We start from the raw sequence: 22,670 nt of genomic DNA, 5'->3' as shown, positions 1-22,670 counted from the left end.
CCTCTGCCTGCCAAGAAGGGGGTTGGTCTTGAGAAAGAAGGAGCGGTTTCAGGATGGCTTCTTACTACCCCCTCCTCTTTAGTCACGCTTAAAGTAATTATTGATTCTGTTATATGCCGTATTTGTGGCTGTTTTTAAGCTATTGTGTCTCCCTTTTCCTCTTTCTGCCTTAAAAAAAAAACTTTAAAGAAAAGAGCATCTTTTATTCATTGACAGTTTCACACAGGTATAAAATGTATCTTGATCACATTCACTCCAACTCCCTCCCCCACCCCACCCTGGACACTGCCCAACAAGTACCCCCTCACTTTCCTGTCTTGTTCTGCTCTTGACTTTGTGGCCTACTGACCAGCTTGTTGGCTTGACCTTGTGCAACCCACCATAGCTGCAGGGAGTTCATGAGAGCAGCTCCCATCCCCTAGCTCTTAATTCTTTCTGCCCCCTCTTCCACAGTGTTCCCCGAGGCTTGGGGTTTCCATGTCCCACTTAGAGCTAAGCATTTGACGACGATGACGACAGACACACTTAGCACTTCGGCAAGTTGTGAGTCTCTCTGTGTTAACTGCTGAGAGCAGCTTCTCTGGTCAGGGCTGACAGTGACGCTAACCTATGGATATTCATATAAACATTTAGAAGGTAGTCTGAGAACGTGTCTCCATTTAGCAAATCAACTATAGCAGGGTCCTCCAGACCCCATGGATTGCCTGAGTTGTGGACTTTTGCCCAGGTTAACAATACCACCTGTTTTAACAGAATATATGTATATTCTGTTATGTTTGACAGAATATGAGTATTATTGAGTGTTTAGTATTATTGAGACTATATGTGGGCTCCATGGTTGCTCTAGGGAGCAGGCACTGAACTGGCTTTGCCTTCATCATTGGGCACTTGGTATTTCTGATTGCTCCGTGGTAAGGAGTAGAGCATTAGCTTCTACTGGGCCCAAGGATCTGCCTGACACATCCTTCGGTGTGCTTCTTGGGAAGGAGGCTTTTGCCTGGCTGCCTCCACCTTCTATGGCATCTGTGTTCCTGGAAGCTCAGGCAGTGGGCAGGTCTCTTGGCATCAGATTTTGCTGGTGGCTGCCTACTAGGAGAGGCTGGTTCTAAAGGCCTGGCACATGGGGCACTGTGCCCACAAAGAAAGCATCAGGAAAACACCTGGTAGAGACAGTATGAGATGTGGAGGTGCTGGGATTCCAACTGCTGGTACTCTGGGCTCTAACCTCTAGAATAGGGGCCAAGGTAGAAGAAATCCAGAGGCTGGAGAAGATTCTAACTTTTCTTCCAGGACCTAAGAGCCATGTCTTCTGATACAGCAGGAGGGACTGAGCTTAATATGGAGATCTGAGGGTGTGGGTGGATTCTTTCTTCGGGATGTCTTCCAAGGTGGAGCACCTGCTCTGTCCCACTCCTTGCTCTGCCGCATGTCAGCTCTTTCCCAGAGCACACAGCTAGATGTTGGGAGCTTAAGGGGTTAGCTGCCTCCATCGAGTGAGGTTTCATCCCTAACTCCCCGGTCACGGGACTTCTGAGGGCCTCATCTCTCGTGACTCCAGGCTCATTGGTGCTGCCTCCCTGGTCTTAACCTTGACCTTTGGGCCGATCTAGAATCTCCAAAGCTATCTCCAGCAGAGGATTATGGTGGACACAGGCCTTGGTTGCAAGCAGGCCAAATCCTAGTCTGACTGGAGGCAGGAAACAGGGCCTGGCTCTCCTGCATTGGCCTCCTCATCTTTAGCCTGCACACTGAGTACCGACTAGGAGAACTGTTCAGGGGGCACAGCGCCAGGATCCCCAGTGTCTAATGCTGGGCTAAGCAAACTCCCCAGCCCCCCCCACTCTCAAGCTCCTCCCACTCTCACTGCTACTTAGAGCAGGAACACAGGGATTCCCAGCATTGGGAGAATGATTGAGAGAGCTGGCTGTAAAACAGAACCGGAAGCCCCAAGCTTGGCCTTCCAAAACCGAACAGTGTCTTTTTGTTCATCTGTGTGTCCTCACCCTGTTCTGTATCTCTTCAGAAGCTGCGTTTCCCACAGACTGCGGGGGAGGCGGGGGTCTTCTTCAACATGCTGGGCATGATAACAGTCACCCAGAGCTGCTGGCTGATAAGCTTAACAGGCTCCGCTGCTTCATCTTCCCAAGTCGGGAGAATTGTTACTTCTCAAGGCTATGAGCCTTGATGGAGAGAAGCCGAGGCCTGGGCTCCGATTCCACGCATTCATTCCTCTGTTTCTTCCCTCAGCAGATGGGCCATTCTCTTTGCTTTCCATCCCCCCCCACTTCCTCTCTGCGGGACAATTTGAAGCAGGGAAGCCCTGGAGGAGGGATTGCCAGTGCTCTACCTGGCTTTCCTGTGGGCTCGCCTTCTAGAAAGAAACCACCAGTACTTGTAGCACATCTTCATTCCCTGTGCACACAGCTGTCCCAAATGGGAAGATATCACCAAAGCCTTGTTACTCATGGCCGAGCCTGGACCACTGATGGGGGTCTTGCTACAATCAGCTCTTTCAAGGAAGACAGCTTGCCTTCAGGGTTCCTGGCTTCAGGCATATGGACATCTCTACTTCCCTAGTCTGAGAAACCTACATCTTGCCAGCCCCATCCTGTTCCACGGGTGTGTTAGCCGGGCTGGAGATTCCCTACTGCCCCTGGAAGTGGTCAGTCTGCAAAGCTGGAGAGGCCAGTGAAGTCTCTCCCCCCACCCCAGGCCTCCCAAAAGATGCTTTGAGCCTCTCTCACCAGCTCAGTCTTGCCAGCAAGGGCGGTCCTGCCAGGAAGCTACACATAGGTCATTACATCCATCATGTCCCCCCCCCCCACTAGATGACTCAGCCTACCCCACTGCAGGTGAGGCCATTGTCACGGCCTTTCCTTCGCCTGGCTTTACTCGGAGAGTTGGAGAGACCAACCTAAGAGCAGCACTAATCTCTGCATCCAGTTCCCCAAGAGTTTACCCCCTTTTCAAGGCTCACCCCTCTTATGGCCACCCCATCTGGCCTTCAGAGAGAGGAGGAATTGGGCTGCATCTCAGGGTTGCCTGGGGAACTTTTAAGACCCATCAGCTTGGGCCTCCTATTTTCAAGGGACCATTCTGATATGCCTCAGACCAGAGAGAGAGAGAGAGAGAGAGAGAGAGAGAGAGAGAAAAGGGGGGGTGGTGTACCATAGGGGACTGCATTTGGAAATTATACCTTCCCCAGATTTGAGACTCACCCCCATACCTCCTGCCTGCAGCCTGCGGATCAGAGCCACTAGGCACACCCAAATCCCTTTGTAGGGACGATGGAACACATCCGGAGAGATGTTCACTTCATCTCAAGGTGCATGGGTTTGTGGCAGACTGGGGAACCAGATATCTGTGTGACCTCGGAATCGGGGAAGTCACTGCACAGTGACTTTGGTGTTGAGCTTTGCAGCATGGGCTGCCGGCTTAAGACCCAGAGTTCCTTTTGCACAGTGACTGTTTCTTCCTTCACCCTCAGTACCCAGAAAGGGGCTCTGAATCTGAAGGAGGGAGGGAGAAGCAGCTCAGAATAGAGGTTGTTTCTGAATCACACTTGGGGACTTAATTGTCTTCACCACCAGGCTTTGGAGTTGTTTGTCCTCAGCAAGTGACCAGGAGCTATTTGCAAGGCCCATTAGCTAACGGCCTAATCTGTTTATCCAGCTCTTTTCTTTCAGGAAGTTTAGCGACCCCTCCTGCCTCTCAGCTGCCTTAAGCCTGTCCCTGGGGTTCTAGCTCACATCTCTTTGGGAGGTGAGTCAGTTGACACTGATGTTTTGGGGTGATGGGTGATGTCATAGGGATCAAGCAAGCAAGATTCTTAAGCGCCCCCCCCCCAACATCTGGCCCTCTCCCTGGGCTCCTGAGTCAGACTCCTCTGGGAAATGTTACTATTAAATATTTGGCCCCTGGAGTGTGCCGAGAGCCTTTGATTGTATCTGGTTTCCTGTTCTCCTTTGGGAGGAAGAATTTCTCTGCAGGAAGTATTTTAATATGTCTGAAAGCCTTACTTCCCTGGTTTTGAAATCCAAGTTTCCAGTTACAAGGGGCTGAGATTGTCCTTAAGAAGAGAGGCAGGAAGGAAGGGACCAGAGCTGCAAAATACAGCTCCATGCTCTCAAAGGCTATGGAGGGAAAGGCGTTGGCCACCCCATGAGAGCATCCCTGACTGTCGGTACTGCATGAGTGTAGAAAGTCACAAGCTCAGCCTATCTCCTTTTCTTGTCCCCAATGCCCAGAGCTTGTGTGACGAGCTGGAGACAGGGAACAGGTGTAACAGCCTGAGAACACGGCCTGGCTTTCAGCAGCCAATGGGTTCCCACCTCTTGCAGCCATTCTTTGAGATAACAGCTCAGTTCTACTGCAGCTCCCCTCCTAAACTCCTGGAGGCTAACCAGACACACCCTCTTTGGTGTTTCTGATACCTGGGATGGCTTGCAAGGTAAAGCAGCTGCTGAGACACCAACCAGATGGTGCAGTAACCTAGGAATTAGCAACAACAGGAAGAGTCCCCCAGGCTGAAGATGGTAGGGAAGGGAGCCAGACTGCAATGGGGGCCTGTAGGGAGGGAGGCAGGTCCATGATGAACTATTGCCTGAAGTCCACAGGCTAGGAAAATCGAGGAGCCTGGCTCCCTGATTCCTCTTGGGCTCTCTAGCGTGTCAGTTTTTCTGAGACCCAACTTGCTCAGGACCAGGGGTCAACCACTCCATACCTTAGAGCAGGGCAGAGCCAGGAGGAAAAGCCCTGGACAGTTTCAGGACCAGTGTGTTCCAGTCTTGCTGTGACATGAGGTTGCCTTTCACCTTCCTGACTGGCCATTCTCAGCCATTCGAAGAGGGTTCTTTCCTGTCCCTCAGTCTCATGCTGGGTTCTTATCTGGGGCATTGTGAGCTTTTCTTGTCCTTATTGTTCACGTTCTCAGAGCCAACCTAAAACTATTCTTAAAGGCATCTGGGGCAGACTCCTCCTCTGGTGCTGAGGCTGGGAGAGGCCACCTGCTGCGCACACAGCCTCCAAGGGGAAGTGATCTCATCCATGAAAGAGAACATTCAGGAGGCTGAGGAGCCATGAAGAGCTGGCCACTGTAGGGCTCCTGCTGGGTCTTAGAGGGCCACTGACGCATTGAACTGCGTACTAGGGGACCTAGAAATTTGTTCCTGTGGCCAAAGTGTGTAAGGGCAGTGCTGGACTCCAAGTTGTCAGGACGTGTTGGTGGCTGACTGGTAACACTTGTTATCTCTCTTACCAGAGACCCTTGTAACTATAACCTTATGTCATAGGGCCCAGGTAGTCGATCTGTGATTGTCTGATTGGTCCCAGATCCCTGGACTCTCAGTTCAGCATGGAACAAGTCAGGGTACATTCCTCTGTGGTCCTGCTCTGGTCTGCCTTTCCAATTGACTCTCTCACTTTTTATTCATTTGCTTCTTCTAGAAAGGGTCTCATTATGTAATGGGCTCTTCTGGAACTACCTATGTAGACCAGGCTAGCTTCCATTCACCGAGATCTGTCTGCTTCTGCCTCCTGAGTTCTGGGATTAAAGGTGTGCACCACCAAACCCGGCTTCCCATTGATTTTCTAACCAAACACTTGACTGACTGATAGATAACCTTTGCTTAACCCTCGTACCTCATTTCTGGCTCCCTAGGATGTGCCATGTGGTGGCTTCTCAGTCAGTCAGTCTGTCTGGATTAAACGATGCATGGGTTCACCGATCCATTTTTCCTGTACTTATTTATTCAGTGAATGCATGGTTGCTGAGCACTGTCTTAGGAGCTGGGGTTGCAGCATGAGCTTGCCGGTCAAGGCTCTGTCCTAAAGGAAACACATATACTACCAACGCCCAAATAAAGCCAGGAGGTGATATCTCTATCAAGAAAATGAAATATGCTAAGAGGTGCCAGGGTAATGGGGACCATTTGTTTTTTCGGAATACATCTGGACTCTCTTCTGAGGAGGTAACATCTGGCCTGAGAGCTGATAAGGGGAGACCTCACAGATGAGCAGGGAGTGCAAAGGCCCTGCAGTGAGACGGTGCTCCAGCTATGCCAACAGTAAGTGTTCCTGATGGTGGGCTACAGTTCTCAGAAGAGCTGGAAGGTGAGAGGGTCAGGGACACTTGGAAGACAGTGGCCCCGGTACCCACTTTGGTCAGGATAAAATTCAGAGTCTTCATGCTTCTTCCCCTACCTAGGCATTCACACTTAACCCCAGGTCTTGATCACCACGTACATTCCAAGGCCATACCCTTCACCCCAGTTCCACTTTGTCTACAGAGGCCCCCTGTACTTATCAGCTGGTTCCTGCCACTGCACACTGTCACTCAGAGCTGTGTTTTAAAACCAGAATGGGTTATGTCACTCCTTTCCCTGCACTTAGAATAAACCTTAGGACCATTATAAGGACCTTAGGTGACAGTCCCTGGCCAGATCTCTGCTGAGCTAGCCAGCTCCTCCTCTCCTGTGGCTCACATTTACAACACTCTTACTCCTTAGGCTTTCCTGGCTTCTGCGCTCACAGTACCTTCTGCCCAGAACTTTGCCTGGATAACTTGCTGTCAGCTCAGGTCTCTGTCTTAGTCGAGGGCTCTGTCTGCCCAGCCTCTGCTTTTAGGGTTCCTTTCCGGTCTCCTGGGCTCCATGCTACAAACTCTATTCAGCCTTTGTCTCCTAAAGTGTCCCAGGTGACTGTGGCATGGGGTTTCATTGTAGATATATCTCAGACTTAAAAGTTCCATCTCTGCTGCTTCCAGACTGTGAGGCGTTGGGCATGTGTCCTGGTGTCTGTGAGTCTCAGTCACTACGGTTATCAATAATAATACTTGGGGGATAATAATAGTACTTAGGGTCCAACAGAGAGCCAGCAAAGCTATCCAGCACTTAGACTACAGCAGGGGAGGTTAGCTCTCAGTAGCAATGGTCAGTTACTATTCACCAGCTAGCTGTTATTTCTGGGTATCCCTCCCTTAGCTTCCTCTCAAGTGGCAGCTCTGAGGAATGTCCAGGGAAAGGAGCATAGCTTCCTCTTCTTTGTCCTATGTGGTCATTGTGGTGGTTGGAATATGCTTGGCCCAGGGACTGGCACTGATAGGAGGTGGTAGGAGGTGTGGCCTTGTTGGAGTAGGTGTGGCCTTGTTGGAGGAAGTGTCACTGTGGGGGTGGTCTTTGAGACCTTTCTCCTAGCTTCCTGGGAATCAGTCTTCTAGAGCTGCCTTTGGAATAAGATGTAGAACTCTCAGCTCCTCCTGCACCATGCCTGCCTGGACGCTGCCATACTCCCTCCTTGATGATAATGGACTGAACCTCTGAACCTGTAAGCAGCCCCAATTAAATGTTGTCCTTTATAAGAGCTGCCTTGGTCATGGTATTTGTTTACAGCAGTAAAATCTTACCTAAGACAGATGCAGATGTATGAACCTCTCTGCCTCACAACAAGAGGTCATCAGTAGCCTTCTACCTCTCTCCTGAGTCCTCCCTCTCCATCTCAGGGGTGTCAACACCCCATTACTCTCAGGATCCAGTACTTATACATTATAGCCATTGGTAAGGAGAGGACCACTAACTAACACTGAGGTGTTAGCAATGTCTTGACTTTTAAATATACCATGCTGAGTACTCATGAGATGGCTGAGTAAGAAAAGATGGCTCTTGCTGCCAAGCCCAATGATCTGAATTTGATTCCCAGAAACCACATGGTAGAAGGAAGAGACCATGATATGAATTTTGTTTAGGGGTGGTAAGGCAGGAGCTCACTGCATAGCCCAGTCTGGTCATGAACTCTTGATCTTTCTGCCTCTACTTCCCAGGATCAGATGTACAGGTGTGAGTTACCGCACCAAGCTTGAAGCCTTTCATTAAATCTTATTTAAAAATATTTGAGACAGGGTCTCATGTAGCCCAGGCTTGCTCATGCTTCTTATGTAGCTGAGAACAACCTTGAACTTCTGATCCTTCTGCTCCCCGCCCCCACAAGTGCTGGGGTCACAGGTAGGTGACACAAGGCTGTCACTTCTGCTAATGGCCCCTGACAGATCCCCTGGAGGTGGTGGGGACTTATGTCTGGACTTAAGAGAGACTTCCCTGAGCATGGTAGACACCTTCCCCTACCCCATGCATCGGCTTCCTATTCCCAGGCAGGAGGAGAGATGAGTGTCTCCCCTGGCCCCAGAGAGCCTGCCCCACTTCAGCCAAGGTCCTGGGTCTAGTTTTTCCCACCAAGGAGAAAATAGCAAGAAAAACAGATGGGAGCTGATACCCTGCGCTGTAGGGTCAGCTGGGACCTGGTGCTGGAGAAGCCCCAGGAACACTTTAACCTCGGGGGCTTTGGGCAGGCATGAAGGGTAAGGGGTGTGTGTGGAGGGGTCCTTCTGGGCATTCCTCTCTTCCAAATGGGACACTGTTAGCATCCTGTCAATTGTGTTCATATGTGGCTCTGGGATGGGCCCCACTCTCAGTATTTGAGGTCACCTGGTTCATTTTTTTTTTTTTTAAGGTGGTGCCCTTCTTGAACTGGTCTGGTTTTCCCCATGCTAAAGCAGAGGATTCTGAATCTGCCACCATCTGGGTCTAAATGACCCAGTTAGCCTGCGTCCTGGGGGGGGGGGGGGGCTGGGCTGGGAAGTAGGAGACCTGGGCAAGTAGATGCTGTAGTCCATCCTGTTCTGTGCTACACGCCCACACAGTGTGGTTATAGAGTTCCCTCGAGACATGGCCACGGAATGGCTTTACGGACTATAAAAAAGATCTAAAGGAAAGATTTGGATGTGGTGATCGGGAGCAGAACCCTTGACCCCACCCTTCCTATGTCTGCAGCCCTTTTGCTTTGGGAGAGGCCTACCTTGTCTAATTACCTTCCACTAGACGAGAATCAAGATTATCCCCCATAAGATGGTCTGCCTTTCTATGTTCTTTCCCTATACATTCTTGCCCAGAACTTGCTTCCTGTGTCTGGAAGGCTATGGGGGATGGGGGAGGCACTTGAGGACCCACATGAGCTAGACCTGGGTGAGCTGTTTGGACAGTAAGTACCAGGGCTGTGTTTCCTGAGCTCTTGGAAGTACTGGGATGTTGCAGGTACCTGTTTGCCTAGGAGCGTGGAGGGGGTAAAAGCCCAGGCTAGAGAGTATTAAGAGGGTATTTTTCAGAGTATTTAAACATACACTATCTCATTCTTATATCATCCTTCCTCTCTGAAGCAGGAAGGAATTGAGTTAGCAAGCTGCAGACTCGGTGCCCACATTCAGGTCTTCTGACTGCAAAGGGTGCAGCAACCTGGTTGTTCTGCTGCAGATTTGAGGGAGGAAAATGGTTTCCACTGTGTTGGCAGAGTGAGGCACCAGGGAATGAGCTAGCTCTGTAGCTCCTTGATAGTTTGGGAACACAAGAACCCTGTTATCACAGAGGCGGTGGTGGGCAGGACTTTGAAGGTGTTAGAATCAACTGCAGTTCTCACTTTCTGGTTGGAAAGGGCTAGATAAGAGGTTCCAAAGGCCCATCGCTTGCTGGCCTTTCACAGGGCTGTCTGCTTCCCCCCAGTGATCCCCTTGTACCCCACAGGGGCAGGTGGATGTCAGTGGATCCTTATGGGTCCAAGAACAGTGTCAGAAAGCTGCAGATCCTAACAGCACAGGACAGAAGAAAGTGATTGGAGCCTTCCCTTCACAGCCCAGTGCTCCTGAGGCCACCCTAGCCCTCTCAGGAGCTGCACTGGAAAATAACAATTGGGCAAGCTGCAACTGCTCTGCAGCTCCTTGGCACAGAGCTGGGCAGGCCCCAGCCTTTGGCACTCTCTCCAATGCCAGAGTGCCGGCAGAGGACACTATGGCTGGCGGCTGGACAGCGTGATTTTAAGAAAAGTGGGAAGCCCCTGGGGATATTATTAAAATCCTCCACCCTCAGTGGCAAGAGAGGCTGTCACCTCTGGCTGATAGGCAGCTTTGTCTCTCATGAGTCACATCCCAAATGTGTGTGTCTTCTGTACCTGCAGACCGGGGGAAGGTTAAAAACTCTGCCTCCCTGCTCTGGTGCTATTGTTGCTTCACCCAGGATACGAGCTACATATGGCCGGCAAGATAGCTTAGTGGGTAAAGAGAACCGCTCGCTGCCATGCCTGACAAAGATTCCTGTGACCCACATGGTGAAAGGAGACAAGTGATTCTTTTAAATTGTTCACACATACATACATACATACACACATATACACACACATGCACACACATACATACACACACATACACACATACGTACACACACATATACACACATACACATATATACATACACTCATATACACACATACAAACACAACCACACATACACACTGAATGTAATTTAAAAATTTTAAATGTTTGAGCAGGGACTGGAGAAATAGCTAAGCTATTACCTCTAGGTTCCATTCCCATCACCCATACAGACATATATACACACACACATACACACATGCACACATACATGTATATACATATGTACACATACACACATGTACATACATACATACACACACACACTGAATGTAATTTAAAATTTTTTAAATGTTTGAGCAGGGACTGGAGAGATCGTTAAGCTAATAGCTTTAGGTTCCGTTCCCATCACCCATACACCTCAGCTCACAGCCATCGGTAACTCCAGTTCCAGGGGTCATTTACCTTCTTCCCACCTTCATGATTATCAGGCACACACAGAGTTCACATACATGCAGATGAAACATTCAAAATCATAAAAATAAAAAAATCTTTACAAATAAATAATGATAAACAGGAACTGGAGAGATGACTCAGTCATTAAGAGAACTGGCTGCTCTTCCAGAGGACCCAGGTTCAATTCCCAGCACCCACATCGCCGTTTATATCTGTATGTAACTCCAGTTCCAGGGGATCTGACACCCTCACACAGGAATACATGCAGGCAAAACACCAAAATGTGTGTGTGTGTGTGTGTGTGTGTGTGTAAATTTTGTTTTTTAAAAAAGATAGACAAATAGGAGGAATCTACAAACACAGAGGTAGGAATTTTCACCTTGTTCCCAGCATGAGAACAATGCCCCACGCAGAAATCCTTGATGAATGTCTGTTGTGAACAGCATCCATGCAAGTGTGTCAGTGCGTGGATGGGAGGAAGTATGAAGTGCTAGCAGATGCTCAGCCAACACCAGGCTTTTTCCCTGAGAATCATCCCAATTAGCCGAGCATTGCTGAGCTGGTCCTTGACACCAACTTATGCAATGACTTGAGGGTAATGGGAAGCCGGGAAGGAGGAGATGAAATGCTCACAGTGAGACCACAGGACCAGAGGAAGTAGGCCTGGTGTCAAAAGGCTCTTGCTTTTTCACCACCTGACTCTTTGAGCAAATGTGGACATGTTAAGAAGCATGGGACAGTGATGTTAGCTTCTGTGTGGTCTTGGGAAGTCTTTGGGGGCTGTTTTCACTTCTGTCTAGTGGGCTGTCTTTGTACCGCCAACCCTAAGGCTGTTACAGCCCAGTGGTGAGGTCACTGTGAGCTCAGTGAGTGAGCTGTACTTGAGCCAGTTGCTTAAGACTCTTGCTACTATGTTCTGTTATTTTGTTTTGCTTTCCTTTTCTTTTTTTGTTTTGTTTTTGTTTCTCTGTGTAGCTCTGGCTGTCCTGGAACTCACTCTGTAGACTGAGCTGTCCTGGAACTCACTCTGTAGACTGGGCTGTCCTGGAACTCACAGAGATCTGCCTGCCTCTGTTTCCCAAATGATGGGGTCAAAGGGTGTGCCACCATTACCTGGCTTGCATTATATTTATTGATAATCAGGATTTCCTCCTCCCTCTGCTGAAGGAGAAACGAGGCTAGATTTTACAAACTCTGGACTAATCTTAGGACCTAAAGACTAGCTCCCTGAACTAAAGACACACTTCACCCTAGGCCTTGGATGTGTAAAAGCCTCATCTTAGAGACGCCCAGGGGCAGGTGAGCCCCGGAGGAGGGGCCCACATACAATCATGGGGCCACTTCTCAGACCTTGTCCTTCTTCTCTGCAGGTACAAGACAGTGGTGACTCAGCGGCGGGCAGCAGTGGCCATCGCTGGCTGCTGGATTCTCTCCCTTGTGGTGGGCCTGACGCCCATGTTTGGCTGGAACAACCTGAGTGTGGTGGAGGAAGCCTGGATAGCCAATGGTAGTGTTGGGGAGCCCGTGATCAAGTGTGAGTTTGAGAAGGTTATCAGCATGGAGTACATGGTCTACTTCAACTTCTTCGTCTGGGTGCTGCCGCCGCTGCTCCTAATGGTCCTCATCTACCTGGAGGTCTTCTACCTGATCCGCAAGCAGCTCAACAAAAAGGTGTCAGCGTCCTCGGGTGACCCCCAGAAGTACTACGGGAAGGAGCTGAAGATCGCCAAGTCGCTGGCCCTCATCCTCTTCCTCTTCGCCCTCAGCTGGCTGCCACTGCACATCTTGAACTGTATCACCCTCTTCTGCCCCACCTGCCAGAAACCCAGCATCCTCATCTACATTGCCATCTTCCTTACACACGGCAACTCGGCCATGAACCCCATCGTCTATGCCTTCCGAATCCACAAATTTCGAGTCACCTTTCTGAAGATTTGGAATGACCACTTCCGATGCCAGCCCAAGCCTCCCATTGATGAAGACCTCCCCGAGGAGAAGGCTGATGACTAGACTCTGCCTTGCTCCGTCTAGCTCATGCCCAGTGGCTCTCTGTTTAACCCCCATGTCCTCCCTGTCCTCCCATCCCACTGTTTTTCCTCAGCTTTACTAGCTGGGATGTGGGCTGTGGACACCAGGGAGGCTCTGAAGAGATGCCATGGAATAGAGCCCCTTCTATAAGGAGCTAGCTGCCCTGTACCTTGGGGACCTGTGCCTTGGAGGTGGGGCAGGCTATGGTACGGAATGGGGTGCCTTGAGGTGTGAGGATAGTCTTGTGTGCTCCATTCCTGGCTGTTCTCTGAGCAGTTCAGAGAGCCAGGGTTACAATATTCTGGCTCCTACAGTCAAACAAGGGAGTCTGATATTAGGTGTTGGTGGCCCAAAGGACCAACTTCAAGGTGAGGAAGACAGTCCCTTAGAGGTGAATGGATAGAGAGAAGTGTATATGTCCTGGCTTTGCTGTCTCTCCTGTTCTGTAGGAGAAGATAGTAAACCACAGAGAAGGAGACCTCAGCCCCTCCTCCAAGGATTGTGTTCTTGCTCACACAGGTGCTGTGATGCCTGCTCTCCTGACCCTGAGAAGCCCGGGGTTATACTTAGGAGAGGCAGAAAGAATGGGTCCAGGGATTGTCTCTCACATTTGCTTTGTTCAAGGCCTGGGACTCCCAGTGGGCCACAATGTCCTTGGGAATAAGAAGAGTGCAGAAGGTGCTGTCCTCAAACAGCCAGCAGGGAGCAGCACTGAGCCCTTCTTGCCCTGAACTTCCTGGGAGTCTCCAGTGTAATTTTCTGTCTGGGCCACCAAGCTTCACCAACTCTCAGAGCAGGCCTGGACTCTCCTGAGAGACACCACCTCTGCTTCCAAACCCCAGGAGAAGAGATTCCCCAGGAAGGACAACCCTTGGGAGCATTCTGCCTGAGGGGGGAGGAGAGGGAGGAAAGCATCCAAGATGATCCCAGGCGACCATAGGCACCCCTTGTGTGAAGTGTGACAGGCCAGACCAGACCAAAGGAGGAGACCGCTGTCTTCAGTGTGAGGAAGTACCTTGCTGGCATTTAAAGATCCAAAAATGCTCCTGGAGGTGGATTTAGCTCAGAAGCTGTGTTACAAATAGAGTGTAGGCTTGTGGGAAGGTCTCAGGTAGGACCAGTCCATACTCTGCTGAGCCTGGATGTCTTCCTTGCATGGACAGCAGGCAGAGGAGGTGACAGGTTCCCAGTGTAAATATTGACTCCTTCAAGTCTTGATTCCAGGCTCTTCCATCAGTTGGAGGTAAGGTGTCCCTGGCTCTCAAGGAGGCCCCTATGTTTAATAAAGGATTGTGAACCCCTGTGGAGAGGGGGGTGCTGGCACCCCCCAGCACTGTCAGAGGGCAACCAGACCACATCAGCAGAGAAGATGTAAGGGTAGGGGTAGGGGAGAAGCTGGGAGCTGGGTGTGGAGGCAGATGGAACAAGGAAAGTTCCAGAGATGGTGTGTCTGTTGCTATAGTTACACATTTAGGGTGGCACATTGTGAATCAGAAGGCGAGATCCAGAACACTAAAATGTCTAAAAAAATGTCCCGTGTTATTGTGAGGCCCTTCCTGTTGGCACTTTTCTAATCTTGACAGTGTCTCCCCTTCATAGTGACATAGTCTCTTCCCGTCTACCATGACACTCACTGCCACAGAACCCCCATGCTATAACACCACACACCTTTATTTGAATGCTTCTCACACGCTGTACAACTCTGCAGAGGGGTACCAGTCTCTGCACCTCTGGGGCTCTCTTGTACCCAGAAGGTTATGACCTGTGGCCTGCCAGGCCCACTCCTGGGTCCGGACCCAGCCTCTAGTGGAAGAAAGCTGCAGGTACCAGAGGTCCATCCCCATGGTTCCTATGGTATCTTGGTCTTGGAGATGCCTGGGGGTCTGATCCTCAGGTCTGCAGGACCTGGCAAAGAATGTCCATCTGCATCCTGGTATATGACCAAGCTGCTAGAAGAGAAGGTGGGGAGTCAGGTCCTTCCTCAGGCTCAATTCCCAATGCTGAGCTCCGTCCAGTGCAGCTCTGGAGACTTCCTAGTTTACCCAGAGCCTCAGAACCACCAAATGAGGAAGGCAGGGCAAGGTCTGGGTCCTTACTTTTCGAATGAGGAAAGAGAATGCCTGTGTTTACAGTCGTCACTCAGAGCCAAGACTACATGCTGTCCTGTGACCAGCCAGTGTACCCTTCCTTCTGGACCTCACCAGCATGGCCCAGCGCTGCACTGTCTTTACCAAACTGAACATGCATGCTCGTTGTCTTTTGCCACAAAAATGTACCCAGATCTGCCTACCGCCTTCCTGCCCTCCCCTCCCCGTCTCCAGTGACATTTTGTGTTTTCTCCTCTCCCACTCTTCTCTTTGACACTACGCTCTCGCTGGAGGCGACTGAAGGAGTGGGCCCAGCTACTCACCTGTCCCCTTGTCCCAGTCTCTGCCTGTGTCACTCTTCAGTGTGTGGCAGAGGCTGAAAGAGACCCCACAGGTTAGAGCTTTGGGGGAAGGCAGGAGGGAATGGAGAGGTTTGAGGTCAATGATCCCCAGCACCCCAGTCCTCAAATAGAACATCTTCCCACTTAGAAAGTCACACAAACAGCTCTTGACCCCTTTCCGCTCCAGTTTCACTCTGTGCTACATCTAGTCCAGCTCCAAAGAGGGGCTCAGTCTGTCCCTACAGCAGAGTGCTAAGGGCAACCTTCTGACTCCCACCTTTAACCTCCAACCGACAATCCACAGAGGCTTCCCCTAGCACGTTGATGGCCTTGCAAGTGTAGACCCCAGAATCAAAGGGGCTGGGCTTCCGGATCTCCAGGGTGCAGACCCCTTGCTCAGAGACAGCTCGATACTTTGGGTCACCCTGGATGTCCATCTTGTTTTTCATCCAGATGATCTTGGGCTGGAAACAAGGTCAGAAGAGGGTAATGAAGTAAGAGCAAGGGTTGGGACAGCTCTTAAGAGTTTTCAACCCTGCTGCCTCTACCCACCCCACCAGCCCAGGGCCCCTGACCTTAGGCGATGCTCGGACACTGCAGAAGAGCTGTGTGCTGTAGCCAGGAGTGGAGGTATGGTCAGCCAGGGGCTGCGTGAAAGAGGGTGCTTCCGAGAAGTCTCGCTCAATAAACTCTCTAGGTTTGGCAGTAATATCTAGGTCCAGGGGAAAATTTGACATTATACAGGGGAATTCTGAAGACTGGCCTCAACTGGGCCGCTCAACCTGGTCAACATGTGAAGACATCAGAGAAATCCTAGCTGAGCTGGGCTGAGGCTAAGCAGGAGGTGAACGGAGAGGAGTGGGTGGGGAAACCTGAGCCACAGAGGATTTCCACAAGAGGTGAACATCATATTCCATTTCCCTCTCTGCCACCCGGCTGGAATTCCTTTTCAAACACAAAATGCTCACAGCCGTGATGCTCTGGCTTCTGTGGTGGGATGGCTGAGCAGGCGAGGGTGCTTGCCTCCAAGCTCAGCACCCTGAATTCAGTTCCTGGGACCCACATGGTAGGAGGAGGGAACGGACATGTCCTTAGACTTACACATGCACATGCGCATGTGAACACACACTCACACACCAATAAATGTAATTAAAATGAATAATAATAAAAGTGTGGCTTCCAGGGTCTGTGTGTGTGTGTGTGTGTGTGTGTGTGTGTGTGTGTGCGTGTGTGTATGTGTGTGTTGCAGAGAGGATTTGGGACGGACAGGGGTCATTGCCCTGTAGTTTCACATTTGGCCCCACTGACAGATGCTCAGTGGGACAGTAAATACTGAAGCCAGGCTTGTGTGGGCGATTTTTTGTTTTTGTTTTTGTTTTTGTTTTTGTTTTTGTTTTTTTAGCAATTGCCAGTCTATGTACACATTACCCTGCAGAGTGTGCCTGGGGACACTGTGCGGGAGACCCAGTGACTGCTGTGGTGTTACGTACACAGCCTGGGGGGGGGCACTGCTCATTTGCATAGCCTTGCTCCACTGTTTGCTAAAATCAGTCCAGCCGGTTATTTACAGTTATTCCCCGTCAGTGTGCGTACACACGCCCACGCACCCACGCAGAGCTGCTGAGTGGGGGTGGGAGAAGCAGTGGCTCAGGAGAAGCCGAGAGGGATGTGGGACACGGAAGAAGTGGACCGATGTTGGTTCACCCATCCTGACCCAGCTTTCTGCCCAGGCTCAAACCCGCTTACCTGCCTTGTGGATGTGAGCCATCTCCTTGGTGGTGGTGGCTAAGTCACTGAGGCCACACAGGTTTTCTGAGAAGACCCGGAAAGAGTACGAGTTGCCGACGATGAGGTCTGAGATGGTGCAGGTGGTAGGGTGGTAGCGCTCCAACACTGTGAACCATTGCTGCGGAGAGCTTGGCTAGGTCACCCTCAGCTCTTACCCCGGTGCTTATCTTTCCTGCTTACCCTAGTCCTCCTCACAGGGGCTCATTCCATGTGCCAGCTCTGGGAGTGCTAAACCATCCAGCATGGGGCCTCAGGGACTTAGACGTGGGAGGAGAACCTTCTGGGTCACTCACAAGAGCTCGCAAGCCTCGGTAGATGTGACTGGCAGACACGCAGCCTCATTACCTGGGCACTATTTAGATATGTGGGTTCCCATCACCCAGCCCCAATCACCTGCATCAGAATCTACATTTAGCAGATGAAATATCTTCATGATAAGATAGATAGTTCCATAGCAGCCTAATGCAGTGCACCACACAGACTGAGGTATGAAGAGGGTTAGGGGCTAGCCCAGGGTCACACAGGGAGTCAGTCAGCAGTAGTTGACCTGGTCATCCAGAACCTCATAGCTGGATGGACCTTCTTGACCCGGACTTCTTTCCCCGCCCCCATTAGGCCCCAGCCAGTCTCACCCCTGTCTTTTTGTCTGCCTTCTGCACTGTGTAGCCCAGGAGCTCTGTGTTGCCTGTGTCCTGGGGTGGTGTCCACTCGAGGGCAGCATTGCAACCCCAGACATCTAGCAGCTTGATGCTGCTTGGGGGCCCGGGCTTCTCTGCAGGATCAAATACTGAAGGTCAGCGAGGAGAGGCAGGTCTGCTGCAAAGTCTCCATACCCAAGACTTGCCACTGGACATGCTACCCTAGCCTACCCTCCGCCCCCCCACCAGCTCTGGGGTGGGAGGTTGGAGACAATGGTCTTGAGACAGCCCTTTCCCCTCTGCCCATGTACCAATCACCAGGATGTCAATGTTGGCCTTGGCTTCCAAGCCTTCCAGATGCACGGTGAGCTCATAGCGGCCCGAGTCTGAGCGCTGAGCTGAGCGAATGAACAGGATGGAGTCCTGGTCCCCGCTGCGCACATTAACTCTCTGGCTGTCCAGGGCGTGGCCATTGTGGGTCCAAGAGGCCTGTGGCTTGGGCTTCCCCTGACAAAGATGGGCTTGGGGTGAGTACAGATTGGTATAAGCACAGCCTACTGGCCCCACTGTTGCCGGCCAGGGCCATGTCCTCTAGTGTGTGACCTGCCCTGGGGGCTGCCCAACTCTCTACTCACAGCTGAGTGTCACTGGCCAACCCCTGTGAGAATCCTGACATCCCCAGGTCTCCCCTGACACGCCAGGCTCTTACCAGTGAGCTGCACCTACCTGGAAGGGAATTTGCAGGTTGACTGACTCTCCCACTTGGCGGACGTAGGTCTGACGAAGGTGTCGGGGAACACGGATCTTGGGGGCTTCTGAGGCAGGAGAAGGGGAAAACAAGTGTGTGTTTTGGCCTAGACAGGGCAGCTCCTACTTACTATGTTTCTATAGCTTGAGCTGCCTCTTTCCTGGGAGGACAAAGCCTTCAATTCTGAGATCGAGGGACCCAAATCCCTTAAGGCCCTTGGGGAGCCAAGGACTGAGAGGCTCCAGAAAGGTCAGGGACTGTGCAGTGTGAACTGGTTGGTATCTTTGGCACTCCCGGCCAGTTGCCAGGCTGGGATTTGCCCTAAGGCCCAGGCATTCTCAGGCTCCAGATGGGCCTGGATGGTTCTCTGTCTCCCCCTGGAGGGAGGCAGGCTCTGCCCCTGTCAGCCAGTGTGCCTAGAGAGGGGAGCAGGGTGCTCAATTCCTGCTGATTCAGCACCCCAGGAGCCCAGGACTTTCTGAGGAAGTGAAGCCTCACTGGCTCAAGCCTTAACCCTCAGGCCTGCTGGGATGCTCTGGCTCTTTGTACAGAAGCTAAAGCAGATACAAGGACTTCTGCTCTCGGGCCTTTCAGTCTTGCGGTGTTACAGTGGCCAAGTCCTGTTAAGTCTTATGTTAGCCCCCTACTCTGGTAAGGAAGCCATCCCTGACTATGGCCCAATCAGGTACCAGTGGACATTCTGAGGGAAATTGCAGCAGCTGCCGTTCCTGTCCCTGGGGGACAGTGTGGGGACTAAGCCTGAGCCTCCTAAGCAGCAAACAGGTGGCAGCAGTTGGTCAGTGGCATGCAGGGGACAGAGTAAGAAGGAACACTGTGTCTCCAAGGATTAGCTGAGCAGGCACTTGGCTCCAGAGCATCACGGTTTGGAATGCTCCAGGGACATCTCCACGAGGCCAGGAATGCCTGGCAGTTCCAGGTGGCCAAGAAGGGGACAGCTGAGCAGCTCAGGATCCTGGACAAGGCCCCCACTGTCCCCTGCCCAGCCCAGGAGAGGTCCGGCTGTTCCCCCTTGTTTATAGTCTCCACCCCACTTTCTCTCCAGGAAATCCCCTCCTCTCCTGCCAGAGGAATCTTAATGGAGAGGTAGGTGCTGAGTCTGGCTTGCTTCTTCAACACCAGGCCTCAGAGACATCTCAGAGCCTGAGCTTCTTGGGGTCCTGGGGGAGGGTCTGGGACTCTGCCAACTAGGCTGGAGTCAGCACACACATCCTGCTGCTTACCTGGGGGGAGGGTGCTATCTCACTCAGATAATGCTCTTGACAACCACCAGAGCAGATGTCGGGCAGCTCGGTGGCTATGAACAGTCCTGTGTGGCAGCAGAATCTGAGACTACAGAAAGACTGGTGACTCAGTAGGAGTCTCTGGGCCACCCTGGGATCTGCCTGGTCTGGATAAGTTGTAACAGTGTATGGTTCTGGTCTTCTGTGTCTTTAGATCTTAAAGCAGCATATTTCTTCAAATCCGCATTTGACCCCTTCTATGGCTGAGACACCTTCTCTTCCTAGAGGCCTTGACTAGAAATGTAGGGTTCTATCTCCAGCCTCCATTCATCCCTCAAGGAACAAGAAGGAAGATGGAGAAGGTCTCAGACACCTGCTTGCCCGTGTCTCTCTTCACCCTGGGGCCCCGCACTGACCCCAGATAGCTAAGACAGACCAAATGACTCAGTGTCATTAACGGTCTGAAACTTGATCAGCTTTGGGAGGGAGGCACTAAGGTTAATGTACCCTGCAAATAGAAATATTAGCAACAGGGACAGCAGCTGGCCTCTGGGTCTCCACAGAGGCACTGCCCTTTGGGGATGAAGAAGCCTTCATGGCCCCTTTGTACAGCCTCCTTTTCTTTCCATTAGGGTCAGGATACAACATGGAGCAAACAGGTCTTCCCTGTGTCCCGGAACTTCTAGAGACCCTGGAACCCAGATTTGAGGAAATAGAAAATGAACTTCTCTGGCTTCAGAGATTACGATTAGGAAGATGTAAGGATGGATGGCTTCTGGCATCAGGAGCTTGACTTTGTCTCTGGACAACAAGATGCTGCTCCCTGATGGTGGGGGATGGGGCTGGACCATTCAGGGAAGTATCGTCTTTGAGTTCCTCCTTGCTGCTGAGGAACCTGAACCTTTCACAAGGCAAGGCACGTTAGCATGTGGCTTGTGCATGTTATCCTGAGATGGTGGGTGGCGGGGGGTATGACTGCCTGGTCCTACTGACTATGGCCTCAGTTTCCCTGTTACATCTAGTCTGTGAGCAAGAGGCAAAGAGGTTTACCAGTGATCTCTTGGATGTGGACAGGCTGGTCCAGCACAGCTGGAGGGCCTGCCCCTGCGGCGCTTACTGCAGTCACACGCAGGAAGAACTTGTCTCCCACGGCCAGGTTTCGAACTGTTTGCTGGGTCACCATCATGGGCCGGGAATTCACAGGTACCCATTCTGAGGCTGAGGGCAGCAGAGAATGTCTGGCTGTTAGTGGTGTAGCAGGGACACCCCTCTCATGGAGGCTTTCCTTCTCAAGGGTGATGGGCAGAGGCTGGCCACGCTCTTGGGCTCTAGTCTCTCTCATTCTTTCTCTGACTTTGTAAGACAGTGTTAGAACTATGGAATCGTGGCCAGAGACAGGGATGCAGAAGGCCCGGAGAAGGCTGGGCACATTCACCAAGTCACACATAGCAAGGTAGGGGCAGAGACAGAGGCCAGGTTTAATGTGGCTATCCGAGAGGGAGGTTACTTTCCCTAGCCATCTTCACTGTCTCCTACTTTATGGTCTCCTCTGGATCTTCCTTACTTTCTGCCTCCTGGATTAAGTCCCCCTGGAAAAGATCCTCTGAGATTCAGTTCCTCCTTCCCTTCTTATCAAATCATTTACCCCCCCAATAGTCAGAGGCTACCTGGATTGGGAGGATAGAAGGTCTCTTGAGGTCATAAGTCATTGGACATCTCTGTGCCTTCAGAGGTTCTATGAAGCAGGAGGTGGTAGCCAGGCAGTTAAGACACCTGCTTAGACCCTTGTTACATCCTGGACTGACCCATTGTGGGGGTCCCACCCCGTCCCCGCTCAGCTGGATGGGAGCAGGGCTCAGCCCTGTGCTCACCTCCCTCTCGACAGAACTCCAACACATAGCCTTGAAGCCCCAGCTTCCCCAGCTTCTCGGGGGGCTCCCAGCTCACAGTCAAGGAGCTGTGGCTCACATCCTCCAAGGTCAGCCGCAGTGGGGCACTGGGGACATCTGGATGAAGGAGGAAGTCAGGGTGAGTTGAAGAACCTCTCCCTGCATACCTGCCTCCCTTCACCTTTCCCCACTTCCGGTCACCTTCGCTTGGAGGTTCAGGCTTAGTGGTTGCAGGCGTGGCGGAAGCTTCATGGGTGGCAGGGTCCTGTGCCTGAGGCTTCTGTGGCTCTGGAGCCTGCTCTTGCCCGGTGGACGCTGACGCTGCCACCTGTCCAGAAGGCTCAGTAGTGGCCACCTTGGCAGGCTCAGGTGCTGTTTCCTCTGGGGTAGAGACAGAGGCCTCAGAGGTGGCTTTTCCTGTCATTTCTAAGCTGGTGTGTGCGTGGGGCGGGGGTCAAGCTGGAGTGTTTAAGGGTCAGTGGTAGGTCTGGGCCTCCAGGCTAAGACCATGCTTATAAAGGCAGGGGCTGCCCCACCCCCAGCAAACCATTCCCAGCTGTGGGGTCAGGTCAGGCAGGGGGATGGGGGGCAGGGAGCACCCAGTCCAGGAATAGCTCTGGGGGAGGAACCACAAGGGCCCCTTGAGAAGCATACTACCTTGCCATCACCCCAGCTAGACCTCACAGCCAGGGTGCCAGTGCCCATCAGGGAGGGCATAGATAGACGAGCTGGCATACCGATGGAGCTGCAGGGGCTGGGCAATGAGACCTGCCATCTGGAAAGGAAGATCAAGTCAGTTCCGTGGATCTGGTCTTCTCAGGGCCCCCTTGGGCCTGAATGTCCTCAGAGCAGAGACTGGAACTAAGAATACTTGAAGCAGCCTTCCCTGTGGGCACTGCCCCTTCTGCCTTTGCCCTTTCTCTTGGTCCCTGCAGTCTCTGGGGACTCCCACTTGTACTGTGTGAGGCTAAGGGCCATACAGAGGTGAGAACTGAGAAGCTGGAGGTGAGGCTGGCCAGAGGAAGGTGCTATTGCATGAGTCCCGGGCAAGGGGACTGTCGTGACTAGTCTTCAGCTGTTGTAGCATCGCACCATAGGGTCCGTGGATTATAAATCATAGAGGTGATCTTTCTCAGGGCTCTAGAGGTTGAGAAGTCGAAGACCATCCCCCCCTCCCCCGCACCCCCCTGAAGAGCTTTGAGGTGAGTCAAAATCCAAAGAGCAGGCAAGCCAGACAAAGGAAGATGGACAAAACACACCCTTTA

General features: G+C 51.8%; 2 protein-coding genes across 4 annotated transcripts in view; one reads left to right on the top strand and one right to left on the bottom strand.

Moving 5' to 3' along the window:
• The window catches only part of ADORA1 (adenosine A1 receptor), a 31,161-nt gene extending 16,977 nt beyond the window's left edge, over nucleotides 1-14,184 (top strand). For both annotated transcript variants that reach the window (XM_080917796.1, XM_080917795.1), the window contains one exon: nucleotides 12,016-14,184. In XM_080917796.1, the coding sequence (XP_080773922.1) occupies nucleotides 12,016-12,655 (640 nt within the window). In that variant the 3' untranslated portion in view covers nucleotides 12,656-14,184. The remainder of the gene's footprint in view (nucleotides 1-12,015) is intronic.
• A 139-nt stretch (nucleotides 14,185-14,323) lies between these two features.
• Nucleotides 14,324-21,903, bottom strand: MYBPH (myosin binding protein H). Of its 2 annotated transcripts, none has more exons than XM_080917794.1 (11): nucleotides 21,607-21,903; nucleotides 21,388-21,522; nucleotides 20,567-20,734; nucleotides 18,254-18,342; nucleotides 17,839-18,034; nucleotides 17,522-17,661; nucleotides 16,848-17,007; nucleotides 15,677-15,813; nucleotides 15,379-15,565; nucleotides 15,084-15,136; nucleotides 14,324-14,622 (listed from the first exon to the last, which is right to left on the bottom strand). In XM_080917794.1, exons 1-10 carry the CDS (start codon nucleotides 21,827-21,829, stop codon nucleotides 15,120-15,122), a joined length of 1,452 nt encoding a protein of 483 aa, XP_080773920.1. In that variant the 5' UTR covers nucleotides 21,830-21,903; the 3' UTR covers nucleotides 14,324-14,622; nucleotides 15,084-15,119. The 2 variants fall into 2 exon arrangements, with proteins under 2 accessions (XP_080773920.1, XP_080773919.1); XM_080917793.1 differs by having other exon boundaries at nucleotides 14,324-14,619.
• Nucleotides 21,904-22,670: the final 767 nt, after the last annotated feature.

The sequence above is a fragment of the Micromys minutus genome (assembly GCF_963924665.1).
Source record: "Micromys minutus genome assembly, chromosome: 6".
In the NCBI taxonomy this organism is placed as follows: domain Eukaryota; kingdom Metazoa; phylum Chordata; class Mammalia; order Rodentia; family Muridae; genus Micromys; species Micromys minutus.
This window is presented reverse-complemented; position numbering and strand designations above follow the sequence as displayed.